Here is a 13,272-nt window from a genome sequence, read left to right on the forward strand (position 1 = left end):
ACCAAAGCTGACTTGCCGTGCCTCTGTGTACTCTTTGTATGTGGTGCTGTCCATGTATTTGGTCTTGAGCTCCGCCCGTTCCAATTTCTCCATCCTGACTGGATCAATCTCATCATTGTCAATCAATGAAATCAACTCTCCTGTCTGGTCAAGTGCGCTCAGGAAATCGTAGGAGATCTTCCGTCGTCTGCAGAATGCTCTCTGATCTGAGAATGATGGATGAAGTCAAGGCAAAAGAAATTACCAAAATTACTTAAGATTATTAATTATATCCCGATGAAATTGGATTGACTGAAACTTTAAGCATGAGCAGAGAACAGTATCTGATCATGGAAAAGAAACTCTTTGCCAATTTCAAGCAGCTCCATTGCATGAAAACATGTTTCCTACAGAGTGTCAGTTTATGGTTGAGTAATGGAATTTAACATCAAATATATATTTCCTCAGAACAGATACAATTATATCATTCAAAATACACACCCAATAATCTGACATACATTTGATTCACAGCCTAATAGAATTTAATTGAGTGTCATTGCTTCGCATTAGGATAATAAAGTGACTGGTTTCCCAACCAATCCATAGCATAAAGGAAAGAACCTGCCAACTGCTAACTGAAATTCAGCCTAAAAGTGAGATTTAAAAAACGGGACTCTGTATGCAACAACTAACATTGTTATACCTCGGTAACAAATTTTGGAAGTTTTATTGGTCGAGAACCAATCACGTGATGTGATACAAAGACGCATTGGCTAAGGATGCCGCTACGCATAACGCACAGTGCAGAGGTGAACATGAGTTTTGTTTACCAGTGTACATTACCATGATCGTTCCCACCGTTGGTCGATTTCAAGTGCTTTGTACGAAACAGGTCTGGGTTCGAGGGAACAGTGAAGAATTTTTTAAATTTTTTTAACAACTGTTCGTATGCCTATTAATCTATGCCTACTCCGTCGAAATAAAGTTTGAAGATGCCAACAGAACGTCGAGAATAATAATAATGTTACCATGGTATAACGTAACAATTGTTGCACGCTGTGTTGGAGGGCCATGGTGTTTTGTACACCCCAGAGGGCAAATGGCACCCTCGGCTTCACCTCAGGTGCCATTTTCCCCCTCGGGTGTACAAAACACCATGGCCCTCCAACACAGCGTGCAACAATTGTTTACTGCTCTTACCTATCTCTCCTGGTTCATCATCATCTCCCGTTGTACCCATCACCTTAGCTAACTTCTGCCTTTGATCCTTGTTGTTAAGGAACCGGATGAGTCGCCGAAGCTTGTTTCTGTCATTGCGCATCAGGAAGATGAAGTCCTCAATGCTGATAAAACGAGCATTGCGCATGTTGCAAACATCTGCTGCACGCTGTAACTGTGGGTTCAAGGGAATTGATTATTAAGGATTTAGTTTGTATCTTATTGAAGAGTTCAAGTTGCATATATCTACAACATGGAAATATCAAAGAGATTTGAGAAAAGATTTGAGAAACCTGGAATGTCGGTAGCAAGGTCGCTTTTGTTTAAAGTGGCAATGTTTACATGTAGATCAGAAAGGGAATTGTGTCTCGAAAATGAAAGCAGATAGGAGATATGTAAATTATATCAGATGATCTTTGGAGCTGTTATAAAAACACAAGGGCTCAATTGCAATTCCAAGTTTTTATATTAAGTACTATTGATGCCACAGCCCATTAAAACTTAACACATGGGAGGGGGTCTAAGTCTACAAAAGAAAAGCTCCAATGTGCATGCATTGTTAGGCGCTATATCTTTTAATTGCCAACCCATCCCAAACATGAAACAGAATGCAAAGAAATGTTTAGGATCCTACTGATTTGCGCACTTTATTTTGGGTAGCTACTCAATCAGAGTGAGTCAGTAAAGACCACATCATTACTCATTATTCTTAACTGATTCTGTACAATTATGAGAGCTGATTGTGGTATGTAAACATAGATGCATCTTTATTTACTTAATGTACTTGTATGGATAAAATCATGCCAAGTTGGCTCTTTTGTGCTCACTATAGAGAACATTTAGTTTATGCTGTTTGCATGAAAAAATACAAATTTAGAAAGTTTTTTGTCAAATCATTTTGTGGTATCTTATCTGCAATCCCAATCAACAAATTTTTTATTTTTATACCAGTCGTTTGATTTCAGGCCAACAAAATAAATCTCTACTAATCATCAAGGGACAGGTTCAGTTTCGAGCGGTGTCAGTTTCTCTCTAAGTTTCCCACAAAGGTCGTTGATAAAATAGCCAGTGACGCAGGAAATGAAATGGACATTTCAAAACAAAATGTCTAGAGAAACCACAAAGGTCTTTTTTGGTCTGTCAGAGTCACAAGACCAAATAAGTTGATGTCTAGTGACTCCAGAAGGTAAATCAATAAATAGATATTGACAATAAATATCTTACAATTTCAACTATTTTATAAATTAGGATTTGAAACTTTGCATGGTGGAAATACGATTTAGTAAAAGTTTCCTGTAACACCATGTTATGACTTTTGTTATTTTATAAAAGTCAATTATAGTATTTTCATTTTATTCAAATTTTGTAATGTTAGTTGGGGAAAGAAATGTCATCATAACAGAAACAGACAGATGGTACAGCAGTTAAAACATGGAAGTCAGTGTGATAAAACACTTCTACCTGTTGATTGACAATTTAATCTTTTTTTAGAGGGATGGAACTTGTCATAAAAAAACACTGAACGTGTAGAACAACAGGAACTTGGAAGATCAAAACAAAAAAACTTTAAATTGTACAGTAACCACATCCCCCATAAAATTTGTTGCATAAGTAATTCAAGCCTTGTGTCTGCCATTTCTTCATATAAAAAAACATTGTTAGTTTTTAGTCGATAACAAAAATAGGGTGTGGTACATTCTAAAGATGAGATTATGCATCCGTGCACAAACACACAAACAAGTGTGTAGACACATGCACATTGGGATTTGCTATTGTCCCTCTTTTGTTATTACTCTATCATTTTAGTAACAGCTCCCATTGGTTTTGTACACACTTTCCAAAAGGTGACCTTTTACCCAACCGAGGACCCGGCCTTTTGTCCTCTCTTATGGGTCCCCGGTTTGAATGTGTAGACCTACCAACACATAGGCTACACATTTGTCTACGAGTACTAATCAATGACTTCTCTTTGCAATTTCTTCTCCAATTGTTTGGAACATCCCAATTGATATCCGATATCACAACAGTCTGATCCAAATTATATAGCGATATAAACAGATGTGCTTACATTTATACTACTGATGGGACAACCCTTTTTGACACGCTAATTAAATTAAGGTGTTTTGCGTCCACATGCTTGCGTATGACATCATGACTGACGTCATCGCGATCGGAGATAACCCACCATGGGGACAGATGGCAGGAAACAGGCTAACAAGATCCAGCGAACAACCCATTTCCTGTTTGTCTCAATAGGGCAAGATCGCTCCACAAACATCACATGAAAATTGTCTTATACCACCCGATTAATCAATCAATTACCCATGTGATTGGCTGACAGTTGTACTGACGTCTTTTTGGGGTATATTTGGGACCTCGATGGACCCCCTAAGGAGCTGATTGGGATCTGTTGGGGGGTAATCATTCCCGTATTCGGGGGTGTCAGTTTGTGATGTGGATTAATAAGACCTGGTGCAGGTTGGACTATGTTATTTGTTTCCTGAGCAGACAGTGCTACAGCAATCTATTAACACTGTCCACCTGGGGTTAAGGGTGGGTGAGTTCGGCTCACGTCAACTACTCCTTGGGTAACTGGGGGGGTCTGGTATATATTAGGGGGCTCATGACAGATCATAATATGCAGCCAGCGATTGTCAATGACAATGCAAAATCCAGACACTGTACTGTGTGATGTGTGGTTGATAGGGAAGTTAGATATACACCTGTAATAGGTTGCTTTGATGAAGTGATGATGATGTTTGCAAGATCAGGTAGATATAGAAAGGTGAGGATGACGTCTTAAAGATCTTAGGGAAGATAGGGAAGTGTTGAGTCTGGGATGCAAGGGCACCTCTTAGTCTGAGATGCAAGGGCACCTCTGCCAAAGAAAGGCCAGGTGTATTATTATGTATGTTTAAAGCTTCAAGCATTGTTCCCAACATTTTCATCCGACCATTGATTAAGAGCAATATACTGCACTCAGCACAATAATTTTTTACTTGCTATCATTAATTCCCACTTCATCTTCTTTGTGCAAACACGTGAAACAGGGGGAGCGCGGTACAAGGAAGATCACTTAATTTTGTCCTTAGGTGGAGAAAAGAAATGGGTACTCATACCAGGTGCATGTATGGTGCACATTGACATGAAAATAGAGGTCGGGTAGATAGGCAGAGGGTTCACTTACAGAGGTACATTGTCAGTGTACTTCCACACACAAAAAAACTGTAAACTATAAATCAGTAGCACGATTAGGAGGAAAGCTTATCCAGATTGGGAGTTAAGGCTTAAGCAGGTCTCAATTCTTGAGCCTCACAAAACAAAATGACTCCACTCTAGGCCTGATACTTCAAAGAAGCAACAAAGTCAATTGCCTCCATGCCCCCTGGTGATTGCATTGGTGCCCGTGAAATGCTCAAGTAGAAATGTACAATTTCCTCATCTGTGTGCCCTTTACCAAGGAGAAAATGCCTTGGTGCCCTTGCCCTTTCAAAAACGGACCATACAGGCCTGCCACTCAACTAAAACAAAATTGTTTACTCATTGAAAAAAATTAATGACAAATTTGTCCCTCTTGATGTCTGCAGATTTTTATCATGAGTTAATTCCTTAGTCATCTGCACAAACATAGACTGCTCCCCGTTTTAAAAAACACCTCCACAACCAGAACTGCCCAGGGCCAGACAGTAAAGGATGACGAGCTTGATGGATCAAATCTAGGTTCTAAACTTAGGGGCATGACGATAGAAACTCAGCATGGGAGAACCTTGCCAAAACCCATTATTAGAGAAAACAGCTGAAAAGAATAAGCATTGCTCCACTATGGACTGCATCTAATATCAATCGTGAAAAGAGTTTTCATCAAGAAGAAACTATTTATAAAAAGGCGGCTGCCTAACAAAACTTTAAAAGAAACCCACATAAAGTCTGTATTTATGGAAACCATTCCATGTTGTGGAGCAGTTATTATTGAACAACATAAGAATAGGTACCTGGGTGTACTAGGACTTGCAATGCTATTAGAGTCCTACTAATCACTAATCATCCCAGTTGTTGATAGTTCATGATTCTTCATTACAATTTGTTACTTGTAAAAGTTCTTCTAAACTGAGAGAACCTCTCTGACGTAAAACAGATCTCTAGAATGATTGACACCCTTCACAAATTTGTATAACTTGTATGTTTCTAAGCATAAAATATTGCAGTTTTTTATATTGTTCTCTTCCTGTAGGTGGCAATTTGAATTGTGGATGTTCTGATAAAAATAATTATTATTTTTGGAGCATGGAGCCATCATTGGAGCTCCAAAGATAGACTGGCTTTTTGCCAGAATTTCCCCTAAGTGTCAAAACATTATGATGAGCTTTGGTATCAGGGTATACAATTTGTCTAACCTTGGGGCATTGTTTAGTGTTCCAGTACCTTTTTCAATCAAAGGTTTCCCCATCAAACTGATTCTTCATGCCACCAACAAAAGAGTATTATAATGGCATCAAACCTTATAATGGTCATCTTCATTGATATCAGCATTTTGTTTAGGCAGAATTAAGTTTTCTTCAGCATTTAAAATTATTCATAGTTTCTTTACACAGTAAAATTAACATTATGTTCACAAATTTAAGTATTTCTGAGTGTAACTTGTCTGAATCCTATTAGCATTCTTACCAGGCTTGTCATTTGGCGATGTACAATGTCTTCCACAATCTCAGCTGACTCAAGTAAAGGACGACGGCAATCTCCAAGGGCATACCTGGATGATGATAGGCAAGGGATGTTATAAGGAGGACACAAGTAGAGTAAGATAAGAACAAGAAGATGGAGTGGAGGGTCGAGAGGTGAACATGAATGTAGGGTGCAGATAGGATGATTAAAAGTGGAGAGTGAGAAAAATGAAGAAGAGGAAGGTGAGATGGCAAGGATGGGGAAATAAGGATTAAGAGTCAGACGGATTGAAAAAATTCAAGATGGAAAGTGACATTTTGAACAGGTTTAGAATCACCCCAAAAAAGTATGAAGAAGTAATGATTAAAAAAAAGATGAAAGGAAGACGGAAGGTGAGATGGAGAGGAAGAGGAAATAAGAGTTAGGAACGGAAGAGATCCAACGGTTCCAAGAACAAAAATGACGAATTGAACAGATTGAAAATGACAACAAATAAGGAGTGGGAGAGATGCGGAGAGAGGAAAGGAAATACTGTTACAATGAATTCGGGTGAGACTTAACCTAATGACAGAACCAACCCTTAATTGGATGAGGCAAGAGCTTTTCCAGAACTTCTTTCGATTGCGTAAGCAACGCATAAATGAGATCTAAAGATATAAGAGTTGCACCTAATCTGGCAACTTCAATTAGAGAATCCTGGCAATGAATGCCTCCAAACAGGAAGGGATCAGGAAAGGAAATGCCACTTAATTCCAAAGTTTCGACCACACAAGGAGTCTCCACCAAAAACTTGTCACCTGCATTTGTTGGATCCATCTGAAGAAAACTGTCAGATGGATAGATACAAACAGAACACAAAGTACACAGGACCTAAGAGTGGGTTCACTTGTATGTTGGGGGGGGGGGGTAAGTTATCATCAATGTTCAATGTTACACTTGGGATCTTTTACTCACAGAAATTTGAGAGGAAATTTCATTTTTGTATTCAGATCTACGGTAGCTGGTACAAACTCTTTATTTGCTTACTATTTGTTTCCAAATGGTTAAAGCACACAGACAAATACAAATGGATACATTTTCATTAAGTTAGGAAGCTACGGAATTAATGCCTACGATGAGGAACTGTGGTGTAAGCATTCAGCTAATAAGAGTTTAATGCGCTCAACATTACATCAGCAAAGTAAACTGACTCTTTGGAATGGATCCATCAACCTCTGCATAATCCCAGCTAGTGCTAGTGTTTATAATTTAGTTAATTTAGCCACTTAGTAAGTTACATGAGGTTTTTCACTGGCTATTACTCCATGTGTCTAATCCAATTTGTCAATACCTGATTTGATGCTTGTCACATGTAACTTTTGCCTTCTTAATCTATCATTTTTTTAAAGAGGAAAATTGCTTTATCTTTGTAAACATGACTGGTTTAGTCCTCTGGCTGTAGTCCAGTTGTACAAAACCAAGTTGAAGTGAATAGCTTTCAGTTGTTAGTCCAAATCATTCTTTTTGAGAAGTTTATTATGGAGGATGATTGGGACTGAACAATTGTTTGAATTCAGGGCATATTCCTAAATACCAATCTAGGACCACCGACCAAGTCATCCTTTCTATAATTTTTCCCAGTCAGATTTTGTCCATCTAACTATCAAGTCTTTGAAGTACTCCATCCACATTATAATTCTTATCACAATCCTCAATTGGTCTTATAGATAAGTATTGTTTCATGCAATGTAAACACTGCCCTCTGTTGACAATATCTCATTGTTGTTTTCATAAACCTAATACTATGCACATTATGGTTGGAACTAGATGGAACAACATCAAACTCCTGCCTCTGCCTCTGTGGCAGTAAACATGATTCTGCATTTGAAGAGAGGAGAGTGCTCATAGCGTTGAACAATTAGTGAAAGCAGTAGTCATTGTTTTACATCTTTGTTCATGCCTATTTAGACTACCGCAAAGCTTACTTCAAATATTTCAATTAATAAAATAGAGAAAGAATTGTTCTTTACATATCATTAAAACAGAGTTTACTACCAATCGATGTCAGTTTTGTCCTCCACTTCTAGCACTAAAAAAAGAGATAGAAGGTTTCGAACAATTCCTATAGGAGCATGTGAGAGGAGCCAACACAGGTCCTGGAAGTAAAATGGTAATGTAGTGAGTGATTTGGACTGTGATTTTAAAACTCCCTCCAATGAGTTTGGCAACCAGAAGAAGATGTTAGTTTGAAAGGCTGCAAACTGCAGGTAACTCACTCAACAACTATATTCCAATGATAAATGTTAAACAGTGGATGTAATTTCTTAGGTTTATTTCAACTTTCTCAAAGTGTTTTTGCAGTTTCAAAGATGTTAACAGGTGACCACCTTTTAAGGGGAAGAAACCCACTATAAAGGCATAAGCTTTTCTAAAACTTGGCAGGTGAAACTTCTTTCCATATGAAATGAATTTCTATTTTGTATTATTTTCATTTATTGGTTGATTTATTGACTATTTGATTTGTTTATTTATTAATCAATTTGTATTTGGGGCGAATTAGACTTGTTACAATAGTATACCTTACCTTTAACTTTTTAAAACCTGTCACGTTCCAAAAAGACGTGGGTGTTTATGAGGAGCTAGGATTGTAAACTCTGAATGAAACCTTGCAACAGTGACACCTAGCCCTAAACCTAGCCCTCACCCTTAACAAGTTTAATGCACTTTATTGACAATAATGTTCAAACTCTCTGGGAATCACATTATCAATTGGCTTCCCCGGTACATTTCCTTGAATATGGCCCTGATCTTTGCAATTCATGAACGAGACAACTTTACTTTTTGTACATTTAACCTTTACCTGATGCTCGTACATGTAACTTTTATAACATCCACTGATTGGAGGTACCAAAGGACAGGATATCAATAAAAGAATCTACCTCTTCCAAAAACTAGGGTTTTTTCAAAAACAGTCTGTGGAATTAAAATGGTACAGATGAGTAGACTGTGAGAATCCAGCAGCCGATTTCACAAAGAGTTGGGACTAGTCTTATCTCGGGTTAGGACGAGTAACTCTTCCTAACTTAGGACTACCCTTAGGTTTTTAATATCTCCTAGGACTAGTCCTAAGTTTGGACTAGTCCTAACTCTTTGTGAAATCCACCCCTGATTAGTAAAAAAAACAAAAAAAAACATGTAATTGTAGCTGAAAACTACAGTGCAGTTTAATATCAACTAAGAGGAGTGAACACAATCACAGAAAGAGGTTTCACAATTGTTATTAACCTCATTCCTTCTATTATGGTGTCCTTGCTTTACTTACCATTAAGCCATAGAGAGAGGAACACTGTATCTATGTATATGGTTTAACCAAATACTGTACTTAATGACCTTTTACCAAAAGGCGTTACCAACAGGGTTTTTAAGCCAAAGAGAATAGCTCCTCACTTTACCCACAAAAGATAACAGTAGCCAGCTGTCAGCCAAGCCCAAAACTCAACTTTAACCACCTGCAGTACAATTATTTATCTCCACAAAGGAAAAGACAATTATAAAAACAAACTTGTGAATAGGGAATTCATTGGGAACGTTTAATTGATTTGGTGAACAAATCCAACATTACAAGGAGCCACCATAGCAATCAATCATTTTCTTCCCGGTGTGGCTTTTTAAACTCTTTCCCAAGATAGATAACTTCAGTGGTAAGCGTGACAGTTGTATGACTTCAGAAAACAAAACAATTAACCCCACCTTCAAGTTAAATTGATCTTTTTTTCTGAATTAAAGGGAAGCTCAACACGCAACAATTTCAGGAATTTTTTTTAAAATATTGAATACACTAGTATTTATATTTTCCTTGTAGTTTAATTAATTTTCAAATATACAATTAAAGGGAAATGTGTTTTAGGTTGAGTTAACACATGGTAAACAAAACAAAATTTATATTTGTTTTTAAAAAATGTTTTTCTTTTACTGTACTTTAAAAGCAATATTTCAATCATTTCCAAGACAAGTCCCTGAAAAAGTGTGTGGGTATTAAATTTGAGTTGTTCGGAAATATATCAGTTCACAGTTCCGCTCTCATCAATCTTATTTTGCATCTAAGTTGCGGCAAGTTACACACACAGCCACCTTGGTCAGGGCGGAACACATTATCACGCACACAGCCAATCCAATTACCCCAAACAATTAGTTAGATCTTGGCAAAGTGCAAAGTCTCTGCTCATGCAAAGGGGAAGGAAGTCTGACTGGATTGGGGCCAACCTTGAAGGGTGGGAGGCCCCCCAAAACATCCTGTGGGGGAACAATCGTCCCTAAGACTTCCTCTTGATGGAGAGTCGCCTTAGTAATCAGCGGTAAAACCCCTTCCACAATGAGCCGACGGGGAAGGAATTAGGAGAGAATGGGACTCGGTGCTTAATGTTTAATGGTTAATTTCCCTCTTTAAAGGAGGATGAAACTACATGTTGTTGGGTATCTATCAGGGTGCTGAATATTGTCAAGTATGAATGATGTAGTGTAATACTTATAGGGACAAACTGGAAATCGGACTGGATTTCCTCACTTTTTGTAGATCAATTTCATAAAGTCATTCATCAAATGCTCGTTGATGGTGTTTAATGTCAACCAAAGGCGTTAAGTGTTTTATTAAAGATAAAATACAGGTTAAAAGTAGTGCCTGTTAAAAGAATCTTACAAAGGGGCCTTTGATAAGTAACATTATAATCCCTGTGAGATCAAAACAGTTTAAGACACATGATTAAAAACAATTATGTTGTTTGTCAAAACAGGAAATGTATGAGACAAAATGTTACAATTCAAGTTTACACTAATTTAGATATTATACAAAACTAACCATGCTAATTTTCTACTTTAACAAGACAAATATGTTGTTTTACAGTCCACCAAAATATTTATTTTTTAGGTGTTTGGGCTTCAGCCGAACACCTCTTGTTCTATTTACAATATTTCCAGTTAGTTTTAATATTTTTATTTTTATTTGATGAAGTTCACACACACTGAAATGTAGTAAGTAAGTCAGTAAATATGCAGTAAATACACAAATTATGTTGATTCCTTAAGCCACATTCATACTTCATGCAAATCAAATTTGATGTGAATTTGACGTCACAACCCTCCTTTCGCAGCGATACTCGCACGTGAGTATAGCAGAGTTGAACTGCGAATTCAATGCAAATTTGTGACATTCGATTCGCATTCGCAGGAAGTATGAACCGGGCTTTATTTGGCTGGTTTCCTGTCAATCAATGAGAATAACATTCAATGTGTGACAACTAAAAGACTATAATGAAGGCACTGGGCAAAGTTAGATGAGAGTCGCACTCTAATTCTAATAAATGTGTAAAAGACAGGTTTTTATGGCCTGTATTTCCTTCTTTTTAAGGATTCTGCGATTGTCCTTTCTTAAACTTGTTTTGTTCTTGTAGCCAGGATAATTGGCATGACAAGAAGAGGAAATGGTCTATTTAGACCCAATGCCTAACAAAATGAAGCACAGAGGAGGGTGGGAGTGCACACCCTATGTTTGTCTCACCCAGGTGCTGGAATGCAATAAGTTAATGAGGATGAACTTGTAAATGGAACCGGGGAAAAAGTACATCGAGGCCGTGATTTGAACCCGTCTGGGTAATTGGGTTATAAAAGGGGGATCAAGTGCCTAGGACAACTGCTGGGTTAATGCAATTGTTTTCATGTTGACATTGAGACAATGTAACTTTTAAAATAACATTTTTTAAAAACCATGAAACAGGTTTGACATTCTTCTTTAAAAGAGCAATTAATGCAAACTGTGTCAGACTGCCCCCTAGTGATTAAAAATGCTCCGAAGACTGACTTACACTCTTATGCTTACAAACCACATTTTACACCCCTTTTATAAAAATATATTAATGTCTGTAGCCACAGCTACATCAAAACTATTTCCATAACAAACATGTACAGTTCCTTTCTTCTGTTATTGTTGTTGCCTGTTGTGCAAAACTTGAGCAGTGAAAAACTTGAGCAAACCTTACTCAGTTTAAATGTGCTATGGTTTCAATCTTCCCTTATCAAGTTTCAACTCTTTAAGTGTCAACACAATTAACATATTAACAAAAGTTATTATAATGATTTCCTAGTGCCACCATATACAACTACTTGGAAGGAGTCTGTGGTTTATAAATCAAGAGCAGCTCCTTTACCTGACATCCAGTCAGGTAATTCTTTCTTCTTGAGGAGTGTGTTTGGCATGAGGGGGGAAAGGTTGGCAAGGTCAGCCTGGGAAATCACTGGTTATTTTCTAAAAAGCAGGTCCTTAGAGTAATGACTGAAATAATGAACTTGAACCTGACTGATGAAATCAACAGAAAGAAACCTAGGCTGTGCAGTGTCTGCTTAACGAGGGATAGTCCCTTGTCTAATACACCGTTATTAACCAATTTCTTGTCAATCAGACAACTTCCACACCACCTAATTACATTGATTAATAAAGCGCTGCAATTGTCACTCACTGGACAAAATATTTTCAGCAACTTTTTATCCTTTAGAGCTGAGAAGTGAAGCTGTCCAGATTTGGTTAGCTTAGAATGTATTGAAGATTGAGTTCTGAACAAACTTCATTAATTGGTTAAAATTGATTGGTGATTGATAGAAACAACACTGCTTAAATAAACTACGAGTCGATGACCTTCCTACAGAACTTGGTAAAGTCATTACAAAGTTAACAGCAACGCTTTCCAAAATAACATTGATGAAATCAAAAAACTTCCAAGGCTACAGTATTTGTAGTCAAATGTGAACCTACGCATTCATGTGGCAGAAATGTTGCATTTAAAATGCAATGAAAGCCAAACTTTGTCCAGTGAGAACACACGACAGTGGTAACCTTTCCCCTTGTTTCTCCCCACCCTCCTTCTTATACTCTTATTGTTGCTTCTGCTGAAACATAACTGTTTGCTTGTTCGAGTTTCACACAAAACATGAGTGTCACTGTCAATGCATTCTATGGTCAATACTTCAGTCCTGCTTCAGAGAGCAACAATCACTCCTTCAGTTAAGCCATGAAGGATTAAACTATTTACCTAAGCTACCCTTGCAATAAAAATCCAAGCCCTGAACTTGTCTAACTTACTCCTCCCAGCTGGTAAGACTACTCAAGGGGCTGCCAGCCAATTGACCATGTATTGACAGACAAGGCATTAGTCTGCACACCTTACACCAGTTCCCCTAAATGCCCTGTCAATCATTTCTCACAATTTAAAATCTGTAATTCTTCCCAAATAATCACCTTTATAGCTCAAGGCTCATCTTGTTTATGTAAAATCAGATTAAAAGCCGGACCAGCCACACTCACAACAACTTTCAGCTTCTGAATAGTGTTTTCAAAGAAACACAAAGTTTGACACTGTTAAATCTGGTTTACAATCAGGTATTCTG

The 13,272-nt window shown here is 37.6% G+C and overlaps 1 protein-coding gene across 1 annotated transcript in view; it reads right to left on the bottom strand.

Annotated features, from left to right (window-relative positions):
• LOC139946903 (uncharacterized) overlaps positions 1-13,272 on the bottom strand; it is a 50,162-nt gene that overhangs the window by 6,100 nt on the left and 30,790 nt on the right. Inside the window, exons 3-5 of the mRNA XM_071944680.1 lie at positions 5,863-5,947; positions 1,180-1,372; positions 3-206 (exon numbers count right to left, since the gene is read on the bottom strand). Coding sequence (XP_071800781.1) covers positions 3-206; positions 1,180-1,372; positions 5,863-5,947 — 482 coding nt within the window. The remainder of the gene's footprint in view (positions 1-2; positions 207-1,179; positions 1,373-5,862; positions 5,948-13,272) is intronic.

Source organism: Asterias amurensis, chromosome 14 (genome assembly GCF_032118995.1).
Source record: "Asterias amurensis chromosome 14, ASM3211899v1".
In the NCBI taxonomy this organism is placed as follows: domain Eukaryota; kingdom Metazoa; phylum Echinodermata; class Asteroidea; order Forcipulatida; family Asteriidae; genus Asterias; species Asterias amurensis.